The following is an 18,225-nucleotide window of genomic DNA, read 5'->3' on the forward strand; positions in this document are numbered from 1 at the left end:
TTTGGTGTGTGTGTCTGTGTACTTTGGTGTGTGTGTCTGCATGCTTTGGTGTGTGTGTCTGCATGCTTTGGTATGTGTGTCTGCGTGCTTTGGTGTGTGTGTCTGTGTACTTTGGTGTGTGTGTCTGCATGCTTTGGTGTGTGTGTCTGCATGCTTTGGTATGTGTGTCTGCGTGCTTTGGTGTGTGTATCTGCGTGCTTTGCTGTGTGTCTGCATGCTTTGGTGTGTGTGTCTGGGTACTTTGGTGTGTGTGTCTGTATGCTTTGGTATGTGTGTCTGCGTGCTTTGGTGTGTGTGTGTCTGGGTACTTTGGTGTGTGTGTCTGCATGCTTTGGTATGTGTGTCTGCGTGCTTTGGTGTGTGCGTCTGCGTGCTTTGGTGTGTGTGTCTGCGTGCTTTGGTGTGTGCGTCTGCGTGCTTTGGTGTGTGTGTCTGCGTGCTTTGGTGTGTGTGTCTGGGTACTTTGGTGTGTGTGTGTCTGCATGCTTTGGTATGTGTGTCTGCGTGCTTTGGTGTGTGTGTCTGTGTGCTTTGGTGTGTGTGTCTGCGTGCTTTGGTGTGTGTGTCTGCGTGCTTTGGTGTGTGTGTCTGGGTACTTTGGTGTGTGTGTCTGCGTTCTTTGGTGTGTGTGTCTGCGTGCTTTGGTGTGTGTGTCTGCGTGCTTTGGTGTGTGTGTCTGCGTGCTTTGGTGTGTGTGTCTGCGTGCTTTGGTGTGTGTGTCTGCGTGCTTTGGTGTGTGTATCTGCATGCTTTGGTGTGTGTATCTGCGTGCTTTGGTGTGTGTGTCTGGGTACTTTGGTGTGTGTGTCTGCGTGCTTTGGTGTGTGTGTCTGGGTACTTTGGTGTGTGTGTGTCTGCATGCTTTGGTGTGTGTGTCTGCGTGCTTTGGTGTGTGTGTCTGCGTGCTTTGGTGTGTGTATCTGCGTGCTTTGGTGTGTGTGTCTGGGTACTTTGGTGTGTGTGTCTGCATGCTTTGGTGTGTGTATCTGCGTGCTTTGGTGTGTGTGTCTGGGTACTTTGGTGTGTGTGTCTGCGTGCTTTAGTGTGTGTGTCTGGGTACTTTGGTGTGTGTGTGTCTGCATGCTTTGGTGTGTGTGTCTGTGTGCTTTGGTGTGTGTGTCTGCGTGCTTTGGTGTGTGTATCTGCGTGCTTTGGTGTGTGTGTCTGGATACTTTGGTGTGTGTGTCTGCATGCTTTGGTGTGTGTGTCTGCGTGCTTTGGTGTGTGTGTCTGCGTGCTTTGGTGTGTATCTGTGTGCTTTGGTGTGTGTGTGTGAAAAGGTGTGTTTGCTCACGAGTGTCTAGTAGGGCCAGCTGGATATCAGACAGGGAGCCTGCCTCATCTCCACAGGGATTTATGACTCAATATCCCACTCTGTGCCTCATTCCCTCCCTGCCTCCCGCCCTAGATGTCTCGCTGCGGCCATGTTGCAATAAGGGTCAGGATGACACCACACTCTATCATGTTGAACAGACAGACACACATGCCTGGCTCCCCAAAACCAGTTACTGTTGGTTTCAATTATATCCACATACAGTGCCTTTGATGTTGGGAGGGAGTTTGGAATGGTTGAGGAGGAGAGTCCGGCAAGAGGGACAGAGAAATAGATGTTGATGTCTTGTCTATGATAGTGGCCTAAATACCTTCCCTTATTTCTAGCCACAGTATAGCTCGATGCCTTGATGCCTAAAGGCTCCTGAATTACAACCAATTAATGTCTAAGGTGCATTAGTACAGGTTTCTGCTGAGTTGATTTATGTCTGAAGATATGCATCAGGCAATGTACAAAGAGCAAATTCCATACCTCAAAGAACAAGACTATTGTCTGATGGATGTCTGACTTCTCTCCCTCCCCCTTCCCCCCTCTCTCTCTCTCCCCCTCCCTCCCTCCCTCTCTCATCTCCCCCTCCCTCCCTCCCTCCCTCCCTCATCTCTCCCTCCCTCCCCCTCCCTCCCTCCCTCCCTCCCTCGTCTCCCCCTCCCTCCCTCCCTCCCTCCCTCCCTCGTCTCCCCCTCCCTCCCTCCCTCCCTCCCTCCCTCCAGGTGAGTTCAGCTACCTGGGTACGACCCTGCGCCAGGCAGACATTGAGCCCATGCCCTCTCTGTCAGACGTCAGACAGCTCATTGCCCTTTATGGGATCCTGCCTCTGGGTGAGTGAGAGAGAGCCCATCCCATCCACTCTCATCATTGTGACTGTGATCACATCACCCCACAACCTGGCTAGCCTGATTCATACTTATTGTACTTGCAACACACACACACACACACTCACACTTTGATCCTTCAGCCACTCTCTCCTGGCTGAGCCTTTCTGTCACTGTCTCTGCCACCACTATGCTACAGCTGCAGAACACAGGGGAGTCGGGTAACTGTGGTCCAGAACCCAGAATAGAATAGAACAGCACAGAGAAGAACATAGAATACTAGAGGAAAGTAGAACAGAATAGAACAGAATAGAATAGAACAGAATAGAATAGAACAGAAATACAGAATACAAATACAGAACAGAAATACAGAACAGAATAGAATATTCCACACCACTAGATCATCTAGAAGCAGCTAGTGGGCTGATGCTAATCCAGGGATCCTAATGGTAGTAGAATACAGCTCACTGAAGTTCACCCCAACCCTGAAGGGACATGATCTTTCTCCCCAACACGTCTCATGTCACCTGGCGTTAAGACCCATTTCCATCCCATCCCCCTACGCCAGCGTCGTGGACCCCCAGACGTAGCTCCCGAAGAGGGGAGGGTTACTGAACAAACAGGCCACCCACCCTGGAGAAGAAGAGGATGTCTTTCAGCACCTCAGACCTAATCAAAGGCAATATGACTACCAGAGGCCTGGATGGGCTGGTGTGGATGTCCATCACCACCATCATCACTACCACCACCACCTTCATCACCTGCAACACCACCCCCTCCACCACTACCATCCCCCCCACCACCATCACTATTATCATCACCACCACTACCGCCACTAGCACCCCTACCACCACTACCATCACCACCACTACCACCACTAAAACCACTACCACCACCACCACTACCATCACCACCATCACTAACACCACCATCACAACCATCACCACCACCACTAACACCACCACCACTACCATCACCACCGCCACTAACACTACCATCACCGCCACTAACACTACCATCACCACCACTACCATCTCCCCCTCTATCATCACCACTACCACCAACACCACCACTACCACCACCACCACTACCATCATCACTACTACCACTACTACCACTACCACCTCTACTACCACCATCACCTCCACCATCGCCACTACCACCACCACTACCACCACTACCTCCACCACTACCAGCACCACCACCACTACCACCACCACCACTACCATCATCACTACTACCACTACTACCACTACCACCACCATCACCTTCACCACTACCACTACCACCACTACCATCACTACTACCACCACCATCACCACCACCTCTAACATCGCCACCACCACCTCCACCATCACCTCCATCACCACCACCATCACCACCTCTACCACCTCTACCACAACTACCATCACCACCACTACCATCACTACCACCACCTCTACCACCTCTACCACAACTACCATTACCACCACTACCATCACTACCACCACCTCAACCACCACTACCACCACCATCATCACTACTACCACTACCACCACATCCACCATCACCGCCACCACCACTACTACTACCACCACCATCACCACCACTCCCACCACCATCATGCCTCACTACCAATACCACCACCACTACCATCACCACCACCACTACCATCACCACCACTAAAACCACTACCATCACCACCACAACCACCACTACCATCACCACCATCACCACCACTACCATCACCATCATCACCACCACTACCACCACTACCATCACCTCCATCGTCACATACTACAGTTTATTTATACCTGCACTGTCTACACACAACACTGCCTAAGCTTCCACCTCTTTTTATGAAATGAATCACAACAGGACATTGTTTTGTTTTGTTGTTCCCGGAACTTTATTCTCATTCTCACCAAGAGTTACTCTGTGATGATTCAGAGATTCCTTAGAGACTGGTTTGGTTTTCTGAAGTATAAGCATTGTATATTGGAGGGAGGCTGGCTAGATCGTGTCCTTGGTAGAGAGATATCTCTGTGTACTCCCTTTGTTAGCGATTCACAGCCAATTATCCAGACTGGCTGCTATCTCATTCTCAGTGGTGTCTGTTATTTTCACAAGAAAGTGACAATATTTGAACATGATAGTGTTCCTTCTTTTAACCTGTGTTTGACCTTATTGTTCAAGCTTCTACAGTTAATTTCCTATGGAAAAGGACAAGTGCACGTTGCACTAGTCAATTGATCGGCTAATCTGTCCCAGATGGGTTAGAGGCAGGAAAGAGATCATCATTAGACCTTAATGGGAGGAGTAGTCTTCTAATCAGTGCTCATAGTGTACCTAATGAACTAACACTGTGACCTGATCTAACAGAGAGTGAACTGACCCTATAAACATTGTATAATCATGCTATTGTAGTTTTAATGAGTTCCGGTCAGAGCAGCAGGAGCGGGACTTCTTGGCTGGGCCTACCCCAGGGACAGGAGGGGATTCCTGGGGATAAGGGTTACACGGCTGCACCTGCTCTGGGTCTAGAGGTTAATGCAGGGGTGTTGTGATTGGATGTGTTTACTCTCACGTTCTGTGTCCTGGCCCTCTGGCCTCTGTCCAACCTGGACTTTTAATCATGGTTATTTTCAGAGAGCACACAATGCTGCACCCTCAGCCCAGCCTCACTGCACCCTCAGCCCAGCCTCACTGCAACCTCAGCCCAGCTTCACTGCAGCCTCACTGTAGCCTCAGCACACCCTCACTGCAGCCTCAGTACACCCTCACCCCAGCCTCAGCCCACCCTCAGTCCAGCCTCACCCAGGCTCAGTCCAGGCTCAGCCCCAGCCCAGCCTAACCCCAGTCTCATCCCAGCCTCAGCCCCAGCCCAGACTAACCCCAGTATCATCCAGCTGGGTAATTCAACTATTGTTCCCTGTGGTAGGAGGTTAACCTGGCTGAATCAGTTAATACCAGTTAAGCAGCACTGCTGCTGCTGAGGCCCTCAGAGACCTCACAGGGGTTACAAACACCTAAAGTGACCTTACGGCTCTGTTCAATCTGCATGGCGAAAGTTCAGCTTTAAAAGTTTAGCATTTTGCTGTGATTGAAATTTACCACCACCTAACCATCACCATCTACATGTTATTACCCTGTTATCATCCTCTCTCTCTCTCTCTCTCTCTCTCTCTCTCTCTCTCTCTCTCTCTCTCTCTCTCTCTCTCTCTCTCTCTCTCTCTCTCTCTCTCTCTCTCTCTCTCTCCCTCTCTCCCTCTCTCCCTCTCTCCCTCCCTCCCTCCCTCTCTCCCTCTCTCCCTCTCTCCCTCTCTCCCTCTCTCCCTCCCTCCCTCCCTCCCTCCCAGGATCCCAGTCCGTCCATCAGAAGGCTCCCCTGATGAAGACTCTGCTGCTGGCTGGTCCTGGAGGCGTAGGGAAGAGGATGCTGGTCCATGCTCTGTGCACTGAGACCGGGGCCAACCTCTTCAACCTGTCCCCCAGAAACCTGGCTGGGAAGTACCCCGGCAGGAGCTGCCTCCAGTACCTACTGCACATGGTCTTCAAGGTTTTTGTCAATCTGCTACTGTACATAGTGAGGAAGGCAGCAAAATGGTGCCATGTACGAGGGTAGAGGTCATTGTCTGGTTTGATTCAGATAGTATATGGACACATACTGTATGCCCCACAAAAACACTTTGGCAGTGTACATGATTAGGTATCAGTGTTGTGAATGAAATGCCTGCTGGTGAAGTCAGGAATAAGCTGCACTGTGAGCTTGATGTTGCTATGTGTGGCTCTGTCAGCTTGATGTTGCTATGTGTTGCTCTGTCAGCTTGATGTTGCTATGTGTTGCTCTGTCAGCTTGATGTTGCTATGTGTTGCTCTGTCAGCTTGATGTTGCTATGTGTTGCTCTGTCAGCTTGATGTTGCTATGTGTTGCTCTGTCAGCTTGATGTTGCTATGTGTTGCTCTGTCAGCTTGATGTTGCTATGTGTTGCTCTGTCAGCTTGATGTTGCTATGTGTTGCTCTGTCAGCTTGATGTTGCTATGTGTTGCTCTGTCAGCTTGACGTTTATCAGATCAACATAGTTGTCTATCGGTTAACACAGTTACTGTTCACGGTTCCCCTGTGACATTCTGCACCACTGACTCATCTGAGACATGGAGGGGGGACGAGGGACATGAGAGAAGAGAGAGACATGGAGGGAGAGAGAGATTTGTCTCGCTTGGACACCTCTCTATGCAGCTGTCTTGAGAGGCAAACAAGTCAGGAGCCCATAGCCACTAGCGACATTGTTCTGAATCTCGCCTGTCAGCACCTCATTGGTCGGCACCCTCTCTAAGTGCATTCTGAGATCAGGAGCGTGTCCTGACAGCACTTCCTGCTTGCTGAGACAGTGTTGGTTTCTAAAAGGCTTGTAACATTTGGGTGTGGCTGCCTCCCTCACCCCAAGTTGTTTTTGTCAATGCCAGCCATGGAAACACTGCAAGTTCACAATACTGTTTCTCCATAAGCCTGTGGTGTCATTAACTAAAGACTTACTAGCTCTCCTCCCCTATGGGACATAAGGCAACAATGAGCTCCTTCCAACACTCTCTGTCCTTGGCCATGTGTTGTGCCTCGTGATACGAGATGTTCATCTTGGCCAGCTCCTCCGTCACAATTCTGCACCAGGTATTCTTCTTCTCCCTGGTAGAGTCCACCTTTTTGGGATAAGGGTTATGGTTAGGGCCAGGGTTAGGGTTATGGTTTGGGCTAGGGTTAGGGTTATGGTTAGGGCCAGGGTTAGGGTTATGGTTTGGGCTAGGGTTAGGTTTAGGGTTAGGTTTAGGGTTATGGTTAGGGTTATGGTTATGGTTAGGGTTAGGGTTATGGTTAGGGTTAGGAGATACACTGTAGTTTAAATGTTACTGATAGTCCAGTTAATGTACGACTTGTGCGTGTGGGTGTTATTTTGTTTGTGTGTTTGTGTGAGACTGATGTTTCTGCTGGTTAGACTGTTTGTTTTGTTGAGGTTACTCATTTTCCCATATGGGAGAGAGTTGTTTGAACATTGGCCTTGATGTGTGAAATAAAGAGGTGTGTTTCTTTGTGTTGTTCTGCTGTGGCAGGTGGCTCGCCAGCTGCAGCCCTCTGTAATATGGATCGGAGATGCCGAGAAAACCTTTTATAAGAAAGTCCCGAAGTTGGAGAAAGAGGTATGTTCTCTACACAACAGCAGCATATCTCAATACCACTGTTCATCTCGTCAACAAAAATAGTGAATAAAATATTTGGCAAACATATATTTTTCAGTGGCAATTAACGAGACTATAACTGACTAAATAGACCCAGAAAAAACTGTAACTAAACAAAAAAGAAGAGACTAAATTATCTCTGTGACTAAAATCTGTTGGACTGAACAAGAGTTTTTAGACAGATTGAGAGCTATTCAGTGATACGTACTGTTAATATTAGCAGAACAGATGCCCAGTCCAGTTCTGTTCATGAGTCTGGGCAGACAGGCTCCACTCCGGCTCCGCCTCCGATCAAACACATTGCGCAGGCGACTCTGTTGCTTCCTCGTAGCTAACCAGTCACCACCAGCCTTCTAGTTAGATACCACCCTTTGCCTGGTTAACAAACACAAGATGCTTTACAAAATGAAAAACAAAAGCAGCATTAAGTTTAATAGTAAAACAACAGTCCAGCTATGTTTTTCTCTCTCGAGTATAGAAACGTTTTTGAATTTGTAGTCTCGCTCAACACTCACACTTTCCCCACTGCATTTCATAGCCAGGTTCTGTCTCCGACTTCTAGCCAAGTCTCCCTCTTTTCCTCAGAGAAAATGGCTCTATTGTAGCCATTACCTTTCAAAAGATATGACTCATAATACCAGCGCGCTACATTTGTTGTCTTTCTGTCGTGGCGGGCCGTTCTACAACTAGGCTACTTGCGGACTCGATTGGGACTCGAGGTTAAGTGGATCGGCTACATCACTGGGTGAAACAGTCATTAGCTCCCATTCAGAGTCATTAGCCCTCGTACTGTACTACTTCTGGACCTCAGTGTGTCTGTGGAACGATGATAACGATGACACCTCAGAGTGACGGAGGTGCAACACACTACTTTACCAATACTTTACATCACTTTCTCTCTCTCTCTCTGTCTCTCTCTCTGTGTGTCTCACTCTGTCTCTGTCTCTCTCTCTCTCTCTCACGCGCTCTCTCTATCTGTCTTTTTGTCTCTCTGTCTCTCGCTCTCTCAGACTCTCTTTGTCTCTCTCTGTCCATGTCTCTCTGTCTCTCTCTCTCCTTCTCTCTCTATGCGCTTGTGTGTGCCTGTTTGATGTGTACAGTGCATTCAGACAGTATTCAGACCCCGAGACTTTTGTTAAGTAACATTTTGTTACGTTACAGCCTTATTCTAAAATATATGTCTCTCCTCATCAATCTACACACAATACCCCATAATGACAAAGCAAAAACTGTTTTTTAGACATTTCGCTAATTTATTAAAGATAAAACACTGAAAAATGGCATTTACATAACTATTCAGACCCTTTACTCAGTACTTTGTTGAAGCACATTTGGCAGTGATTACAGCCTTGAGTCTTCTTAGGTGTGACGCTACAAGCTTGGCACACCTGTATTTGGGGAGTTTCTTCCATTCTTCTCTGCTGATCCTCTCAAGCTCACTCGGGTTGAATGGGGAGTGTCACTGTACAGCTATTTTCAAGTCTCTTCAGAGATGTTAGATCGGGCTCAAGTCCTGGCTCTGGCTGGGCCACTCAAGGACATTCATAGACTTGTCCCAAAGCCACTCCTGCGTTTTCTTGGCTGTGTGCTTAGGGTTGTTGTCCTGTTGGAAGATGAACCTTCACCCCAGTCTGAGGTCCTGAGTGTTCTGGAGCAGGTGTCATCAAGGATCTCTCTGTACTTTGCTCTGTTGATCTTTCCCTCGATCCTGACTAGACTCCCAGTCCCTGCCACTGAAAAACATCCACACAGCATGATGCTGTCACCACCATGCTTCACTGTAGGGATGGTGCCTGGTTTCCTCCAGACGTGATGCTTGGCATTCAGGCCAAAGAGTTCAATCTTGGTTTCATCAGACCTGAGAATCTTGTTTCTCATGGTCTGAGAGTCATTTAGGTGCCTTTTGACAAACTCCAAGCAGGCTGTCATCCGTCTTTTACTGAGGAGTGGCTTCCGTCTGGCCACTCTACCATAAAGGCTTGATTGGTGGAGTGCTGCAGAGATGGTTGTCCTTCTGGAAGGTTCTCCCATCACCATAGAGGAACTCTGGAGCTCTGTCAGAGTGACAATCGGGTTCTTGGTCACCTCCCTGACCAAGGCCCTTCTCCCTTGATGCTCAGTTTGGGGATGAGTCTAGGAAGAGTCTTGGTGGTTCCAAACTTCTTCCATTTAAGAATTATGTTCTTAGGGACCTTCAATGCTGCAGACATTTTTTGGTACCCTTCCCCAGATCTGTGCCTTGACACAATCCTGTCTCAGAGCTCTTTGGACAATTCCTTCAACCTCAACCTCATGTCTTGGTTTTTGCTCTGACATGCACTGTCAACTGTGGGATCTTATATAGACAGGTGTGTGCCTTTCCAAAACATGTCCAATCAATTTCATTTACCACAGGTGGACTCCAATCAAGTTGTAGAAACATCTGAAGGATGATCAATGGAAACAGGATGCACCTGAGCTCAATTTTGAGTCTCATAGCAAAGGGTCTGAATACTTATAAATATAAGGCATTTCTGTTTTATGTTCACTTTGTCGTTATGGGTATTGTGTGTAGATTGGTGGGGAAAAACATTTATTTAATCCATTTTAGAATAATGCTGTAACGTAACAAAATGTGGAAAAAGTCAAGGGGTCTGAATACTTTCTGAATGCACTGTATGTAATATCTATGTAGTCTGAACTAAGAATTCATACGGCCAGATAATTGTTATACATTCTTATACATATGTGTTGGTAGGATAAGGCTATGTCTGTTTGGTCACATAGAAGTCAGTGATGTATGTTTACTATAGGTTAATGAGGCAATGCAAATGTGATGTGACTAAAATGTGAATAAAATGAAAGGGCATTTAGTTGACTAAAATGGCTCACTGTTTTTGTCATTTTGACAATAACTAGACTAAATCATTATTCAATCGACAAAAACTTGACTAAAACGTAATGATATTTTAGTCAAAATGACTAAGACTAGACTAAATGTAAAAAAAGAGACCAGTTATTAGCACTGCTCAATACCAGCCCTCGACACTCGACTCAACAAACCAGATGCCGTCTATCACAGTGCCATCTTTTTTGTCACCAAAGCCCCATATACTACCCACCATTGCAACCTGTACTCTCTCGTTGGTTGGCCCTCGCTTCATACTCGTCGCCAAACCCACTGGCTACAGGTTATCTACAAGTCTCTGCTAGGTAAAGCCCCACCTTATCTCAGCTCGCTGGTCACCATAGCAGCACACACTCGTAGCACGCGCTCCAGCAGGTACAGTATATCTCACTAGTCACCCCCAAAGCCAATTCCTCCTTTGGTTGTCTTTCCTTCCAGTTGTCTGCTGCCAATGACTGGAACGAACTGCAAAAATCTCTGAAGCTGGAGACTTATCTCTCCCTCACTAACTTTAAGCACCAGCTGTCAGAGCAGTTTACAGATCACTGAACTTAGCCCCTCTGTAAACACCCCATATATCTACCTACCTCATCCCCATACTGTATTTATTTATTTATCTTTCTCCTTTGCACCCCAGTATCTCTACTTGCACATTCATCTTCTGCACATCTACCATTCCAGTGTTTTAATTGCTTTATTGTAATTAATTCTCCACCATGGCCTATTTATTGCCTTAACTCCCTTATCTTACCTCATTTGCACTCACTGTATATAGACTTTTTGTTTTCTTTTGTTCTACTGTATTATTGACTGTATGTTTTGTTTATTCCATGTGAAACTCTGTGTTGTTGTAGGTGTCGATTTTGCTATGCTTTATCTTGGCCAGGTTGCAGTTGTAAATGAGAACTTGTTCTCAACTAGCCTACCTGGTTAAAGAAAGGTGTTCTCAACTAGCCTACCTGGTTAAAGAAAGGTGAAAGAAATAAAAACACTACAGTGCACATTGACAAACAGTGTAATCAAGGGACTTGTTTTGACAAAAATGTTTACATAGCAGATTGTCAAGTAACCTTCTCCATTATTGTATTGTTTGTGAATGAACTAAAGTGGGACTCACATCCATTGTTGGGTAACATGGGTTATATGAGATGACAGCTGTGAGCAGTTGAAAATGGGGACATCTTGAATTTACAAATAAGTTTATGCTGCCCTCATGTGGCCGGTCATAACTCTCTACCCCCTCTTCCTTGTTCTCCCTCTCTCTCTATCTCCATACCCCTCTCCTCCCTCGCTCTCTATCTCCATACCCCTCTCCTTCTCTCTCCTCCCTCTCTCTCTATCTCCATACCCCTCTCCTCCCTCGCTCTCTATCTCCATACCCCTCTCCTTCTCCTTCTCTCTCCTCCCTCTCTCTCTATCTCCATACCCCTCTCCTCCCTCGCTCTCTATCTCCATACCCCTCTCCTTCTCCTTCTCTCTCCTCCCTCTCTCTCTATCTCCATACCCCTCTCCTCCCTCTCTCTCTATCTCCATACCCCTCTCCATCTCCTTCTCTCTCCTCCCTCTCTCTCTATCTCCATACCCCTCTCCATCTCCTTCTCCTCACTTACTCTCCCTCTCCTCCCTCTCTCTCTATATCCATACCCCTCTCCTCCCTCTCTCTCTATCTCCATACCCCTCTCCATCTCCTTCTCTCTCCTCCCTCTCTCTCTATCTCCATACCCCTCTCCATCTCCTTCTCTCTCCTCCCTCGCTCTCTATCTCCATACCCCTCTCCATCTCCTTCTCTCTCCTCCCTCTCTCTCTATCTCCATACCCCTCTCCATCTCCTTCTCCTCACTTACTCTCCCTCTCCTCCCTCTCTATCTCCATACCCCTCTCCTCCCTCTCTCTCTATCTCCATACCCCTCTCCATCTTCCTCCCTCTCTCTCCTCCCTCTCTATCTCCATACCCCTCTCCTTCTCTCTCTCCTCACTCTCCCTCTCCTCTCTATCTCCATACCCCTCTCCATCTCCCTCTCCTCTCTCTCTCCTCACTTCCTCTCCATCTCCCTCTCTTTCTCTCTTCTCCCTCTCTCCTCTCTCCCTCTCTAGATGGAGCCTAAGCGTCTGAAGAAGGACCTAGTAAAGGTGCTGAAGTCTGTGAAGCCTGAGGATCGTGTTCTGGTCGTAGGGACGTCCCGGAGGCCCTTTGACGCAGACCTCAAGCCCTTCTGTAAAGTCTATAGGAAGATCATCCTCATCCCCAGACCTGACTATGCCTCCAGACTGGGTGGGTTATCTATAGTAGTCTATATCGGTTTATATTGGTTTATAGTTGTCTATAGTGGTCTGCCTTGGTCTATATTGGTTTATAGTGGTCTATATTGGTTTATAGAGGTCTATATTGGTTTATAGTGGTCTAAATTGATTTATAGTGGTCTATATTGGATTATATTAGTTTATAGTGGTTTATAGTGGTCTATATTGGTCTATATTGGTTTATAGGAGTCTATAGTGGTCTATATTGGTTTATAGGAGTCTATAGTGGTCTATATTGGTTTATAGTGGTCTTTAGTGGTCTATATTGGTTTATGGTGGTTTATGGTGGTTTATAGCGTATATAGTGGTCTATATTGGTTTATGTTGGTTTATAGTGGTCTATATTGGTTTATAGTGGTCTATATTGGTTTATAATTGTCCATAGCGGTTTATAGTGGCCTATATTGGTTTATAGTAGTCTACAGTGGTCTATATTGGTTAATATTGGTTTATTGTGGTTTACAGTGGTCTATATTTGTTTATAGTAGTTTATAGTTGTCTATAGTGGTCTATATTTGTCTATATTGGTTTATAGTGGTCTATATTTGTCTATATTGGTTTATAGTGGATTATAGTGGTCTATATTGGTTTATAGAGGTCTATAGTGGTCTATATTGGTCTATATTGGTTTATAGTGGTTTATAGTGGTCTATAGTGGTTTATATTGGTTTATAGTGGTCTATATTGATTCATAGTTGTTTATAGTGATCTATAGTGGTTTATGTTGGTTTATATTGGTCTATATTGGTTTATAGTGGTCTATATTGGTTTATAATTGTCTATAGTGGTTTATAGTGGTCTATATTGGTTTATAGTAGTCTACAGTCGTCTATTGGTTAATTTTGGTTTATAGTGGTTTATAGTGGTCTATAGTGGTTTATATTGGTTTATAGTGGTTTACAGTGGCCTATATGGGTTTATAGAGGTCTATAGTGGTCTATAGTGGTTTATATTGGTTTATAGTGGTCTATATTGGTTTATAATTGTCTATAGTGGTTTATAGTGGTCTATATTGGTTTATAGAGGTCTATAGTGGTCTATATTGGTCTATATTGGTTTATATTGATTTATAGTGGTCTATATTGGTTTATAGTGGTTTATAGTGGTCTATAGTGGTTTATATTGGTTTATAGTGGTTTACAGTGGCCTATATGGGTTTATAGAGGTCTATAGTGGTTTATATTGGTTTATAGTGGTATATACTGGTCTATATTGGTTTATAGTGGTTTATATTGGTTTACAGTGGTTTATAGTGGTTTATAGTGGTCCATAGTGGTTTATAGTGATGTATAGTGGTCTATATTGGTTTATGGGGGTTTATAGTGGTCTATATCTAGGCCAACCTGTTGGCTATGGACAGACAGAATCTGTGGAGGTTTTATTCCCTAAAGCCACCAGAAATGAGTTGACATGAAAACTACTGGTGGAATGAATTCATATGATAGGCCCACCAGTAAACACACATCTTTAAAAATATATAAATGTATTCATTGCCCGCTTCTGGTTTGAACTCTAACCTTTCTCTCCCTGTCTGTGATGTGTTCTCCAGTGCTGTGGAGGGAGCTGCTGTGTGGCGGCGGTGCTCGCCTCACCCCCAGCCTGGACCTGAGCTCCCTGGCCAAGGTGACAGATGGCTACACCCAGGGCCACATCCTGCAGGCTGTGAGGCAGGTGCTGACCCCTCGCAGGCTGGCCCAGCAGACTACCAGACCACTGACCGCTGAAGAGTTCATCCCTCCACTGGCCAGACAGGACCCCGTCTACAAAGAGGAGGAGGAGGCCTTTAAGGTTCAGTAGCATCAATCAATTAATCACCTTTTTTTATATATGTTTATCACCAAAGTGCTCAGGATAGCCTTACTCCCACAGAAATCAGAGGCAACAATTGGAAAGCTCCTATGTAGGAGGAAGGAAGGGGTTATTTTGCCATTATAAGAGTTAACATGGTCCTCTGTATCTCAGTAGGTGGTGCAGTAGGTGGTGCTTGCATCTTAGGATAGTGGGTTTGATTCCCGGGACCACACATATGTAAAACAATAATATGTAAGTGGCTATGGTTAAAAGCTTCTGCTAAATGGTATTTTATTATATTAAAACGTGTTTTTGCCTTTGTTGTGCTGATTGGTCTACATATATTATCATAATCAGATATGTATTCAGTATTATTACTATTATCATTATTGTATTATGAATTCAGTATTATAATCCGAGATGAATTCAGTATTACAATCAAATATCAATTCAGTATTATAATCAGATGTCAATTCAGTATTATAATCAGATATCAATTCAGTACTTTAATCCGATATGAATTCAGTATTATAATCAGATATCAATTCAGTATTATAATCTGATATGAATTCAGTATTATAATCATATATGAATTCAGTATTATAATCAGATATCAATTCAGTACTTTAATCCGATATGAATTCAGTATTATAATCAGATATCAATTCAGTATTATAATCTGATATGAATTCAGTATTATAATCATATATGAATTCAGTATTATAATCAGATATCAATTCAGCACTTTAATCATATATGAATTCAGTATTATAATCATATATCAATTCAGTATTATCCGATGAACTCCATATATACATTTGAGAGTCATGCTCCAACAATCACCACATGAGGGTGCTGCGTTCCCACAGTTAGGAAGGAAATGCCACTGTATACCAGGTTTTATTTCCTCCGACCGTGGATTGATGGCTGTGAATGTGTTTCCAGATGTGGTACGGCAGGACACCTTTGGGTAAGAAGAGGGCACGGGCGGCCAAGGCCATCGAGGAGGAGGGAGAGTCGGGCAAGGACAAAGACAAGCGGGGCACTGGGAGGAAGACAGGGAAAGAAGAGAAAAGCAAGAAGAACAATAAGTAAATGTCAAAGACAAGAGATAGACGTCGTCAACATTGGGGAGGTCTACAGACAGGGACTTTCAGGGGATGTGATTTACATTCCTACTTCTTAGATATGATGGACGATACATTTACTACCAGTCTATGACTGTAAATGTCATGACAACAGTATAACAGTAACAGTCGATCATGTCATGATCATAATGACAAAAGTAGCTGTTTATCTTGAATGAGACCAGATATAAAGTATGTCAAATAAATCATTATTATCGCAGTGTAAATATTGAAGATGGAAATAAGTGTTGTTGATTTTAGTCCAAATGGATCACAGCAGTATAATTTCATGAGATTCTATTTAGGGGATGTTTATTTTCAGTCTCCGACTATTTTGACCATTAGAAGCTAATTAGCCTTGTTGATGAGCGCTGAGTTGTTTAAACTGGGGGCTCTGAGCTGCAGTGGGAGGGGGGGCGTACTGAGACTCACAACCCCCCCAAAATACACCCCGTCGCATCCGAGCCCCGGGCTCCCCTGTCCTGAGACAAATCATCATTAACCATCCCCAGAACCACGAGACCGTGCAACGATGGAGGGATTCCTCTCAAATGTTAGCTTCTAACCGTAATGATGAAAAAACACAGCAACGGTGCCTTGTATTTCCTGTCCGTCTTCCTTCTTCTTCTCTCTCCGTCTCTCTCTCTCTCTCTCTCTCTCTCTCTCTCTCTCTCTCACACTCTCCGTGTCTCTCTCTCTCTCTCTCTCTCTCTCTCTCTCTCTCTCTCTCTCTCTCTCTCTCTCTCACTCTCACTCTCACTCTCTCTCACTCTCTCCCTTTCCTCAGCCATCGTTGGGTTTGCGTGGCTTCTGTGCCATAAGAGTCTGTTAATTAGCCTGTGTAATTGTCATTGTTGCCAGTTACAGCCAGGGGGCTTCAGACAGAGAGACACTGTGCAATGTAGCAGCACCTTGTCCCAGGTCGCCCTGTGTTACTGTTTACACCCAGTTAGCGCTAACAAGCCAGCCTGCCCTGCCAAGCGGCTGACCCACTTCCCGGCTCCAGCAAGCCTCTACTAGCTCCCCAAGGACCAACTACCCCCCTTCACTGGCCATCTTTAATCAAGTATTAGTCAATGGGAAACCAGATCCCCATTGTCCACCACAGCATAACCCTAACCATGCATCTGTACCCCTCTTGTCTTTTGGGTGTCTGGGTCTACACACTCTCTTGTCCCTGTCTTTATAGTCATCCTCTACCTTCCCTTTCTGTCTGTCTTTCTCTCACTGTCCCATCCCATCGCTCTCTCATTTTCTCTCTTTCTTTCTTTATCTCTCTCTTCTTCTTCTCCGTCCCATCTCTCCTCCTGCCAGGTGGGTTTACAGAGCGTGACAAACACTGTCACCTTTCCTGCTCCTTGTAGCTTAAACCAACATCTAATTGAATTATTCATGTGTGTGGACCACCGCCTTCTCACCCAAGAAAAGGCCCTTCAGCAGTCTTTTATGTGACGACCAAGCTGTTTTTTATTCCAGTGGTGTTCCCTTTGGGATCTATTTACTGTGGTATGACTGAGGTGAACCACGCCGTGCATTTATCCAGAATAACACATTCACAATGTCTTAATGCACAGATAATTAGCAAATGTGGAAAGACAGCATTGTGTTTGGTTAATTGCTCACAGTGTGATGGTTACTAGCGTTGTTATCAGCTGATCTGTATCTCAGGCAGACTTATTTTTTTTGATTTTGCCCATCTTCTCCTCCTTCATGCTTAATTTCTTAATTTCCATAAGACTGGATTTCTCTCCGCAATTTTGTGGCGATGATAATGAAGCATTATTTGATTAGATTAATCATTCTTTAATTTCTGTGTTTTGTGATGACAGAGTCAAGGGTGATTCAACCCTGTGGTCATGGCAGTAATAAAATCAAGACCACTGTCGACTCTTGGAGACTTTTAACCATTATTTTGCAATTCCTATTTATGTCCCTGTCTCTTGGCTTGAGGGCCCAGTTCTCCATACACCCATACTTTCTCTCTCAACCCCTGACCTAGTGTTCCTTTTTATGGTGATGTATCCAGTCTTTCCACACAGTCCTCAGCCAGAGGTGGGAAGAAATGCTGATATGACCTAGAAAATGTTCAGCTCAGGTCCCAGCCCCAGTCCCAGCTCCATTCCTATTCCCAACCCCAGCACCAGCCTTCCTCCGTAGCCCAGGGGGAGTGATGCTCTGACAGGCTCATTTGCTTTGCGATCCCCTGGTCTACTGGGGCCCTGTACTGGGACAGAGTGACAGCTAGGAGCTCCCTGGGTGGGAGGGGGACACATGCTCAGGGGGGTCCCCCCTCCACCTCACTGCCTGTCACATACTATCACAAAGTTCCTATACTCTTTTTCAAGGCAGCATCCACTTTAAAACCATGAAACCTTCAAATAATTTTTGAGATCTTTCCTGTATTCCACTGTTCTATTGTAATAAAATAGATGTATACCATATACATAGATTTATAGTTGAAACGTTGTGCTGATGACATTTGAGACAAACTCAGGAAGCTATGCCAATTTGAGCTGGTTGGTTAGTATTATCTGGTTGGTTAGTATGATCTGGTTGGTTAGTATTATCTGGTTGGTTAGTACTATCTGGTTGGTTAGTACTATCTGTTTGGTTAGTATTATGTGGTTGGTTAGTACTATCTGGTTGGTTAGTATTATGTGGTTGGTTAGTATTATGTGGTTGGTTAGTATTATCTGGTTGGTTAGTATTATCTAGTTGGTTAGTATTATCTAGTTGGTTAGTATTATCTGGTTGGTTAGTATT

The 18,225-nt window shown here is 45.2% G+C and overlaps 1 protein-coding gene across 1 annotated transcript in view; it reads left to right on the plus strand.

Annotated features, from left to right (window-relative positions):
* The window catches only part of LOC110527289 (dynein regulatory complex subunit 11), a 53,974-nt gene extending 38,285 nt beyond the window's left edge, over nucleotides 1–15,689 (plus strand). Inside the window, exons 13-18 of the mRNA XM_090239772.1 lie at nucleotides 2,044–2,151; nucleotides 5,484–5,683; nucleotides 7,231–7,317; nucleotides 12,338–12,515; nucleotides 14,094–14,332; nucleotides 15,281–15,689. Of these exons, the coding sequence (XP_090095898.1) occupies nucleotides 2,044–2,151; nucleotides 5,484–5,683; nucleotides 7,231–7,317; nucleotides 12,338–12,515; nucleotides 14,094–14,332; nucleotides 15,281–15,430 (962 nt within the window). The 3' untranslated portion in view covers nucleotides 15,431–15,689. The remainder of the gene's footprint in view (nucleotides 1–2,043; nucleotides 2,152–5,483; nucleotides 5,684–7,230; nucleotides 7,318–12,337; nucleotides 12,516–14,093; nucleotides 14,333–15,280) is intronic.
* Nucleotides 15,690–18,225: the final 2,536 nt, after the last annotated feature.

Source organism: Oncorhynchus mykiss, chromosome 7 (assembly GCF_057628025.1).
Source record: "Oncorhynchus mykiss isolate SJ-2025 chromosome 7, ASM5762802v1, whole genome shotgun sequence".
Taxonomy (NCBI): domain Eukaryota; kingdom Metazoa; phylum Chordata; class Actinopteri; order Salmoniformes; family Salmonidae; genus Oncorhynchus; species Oncorhynchus mykiss.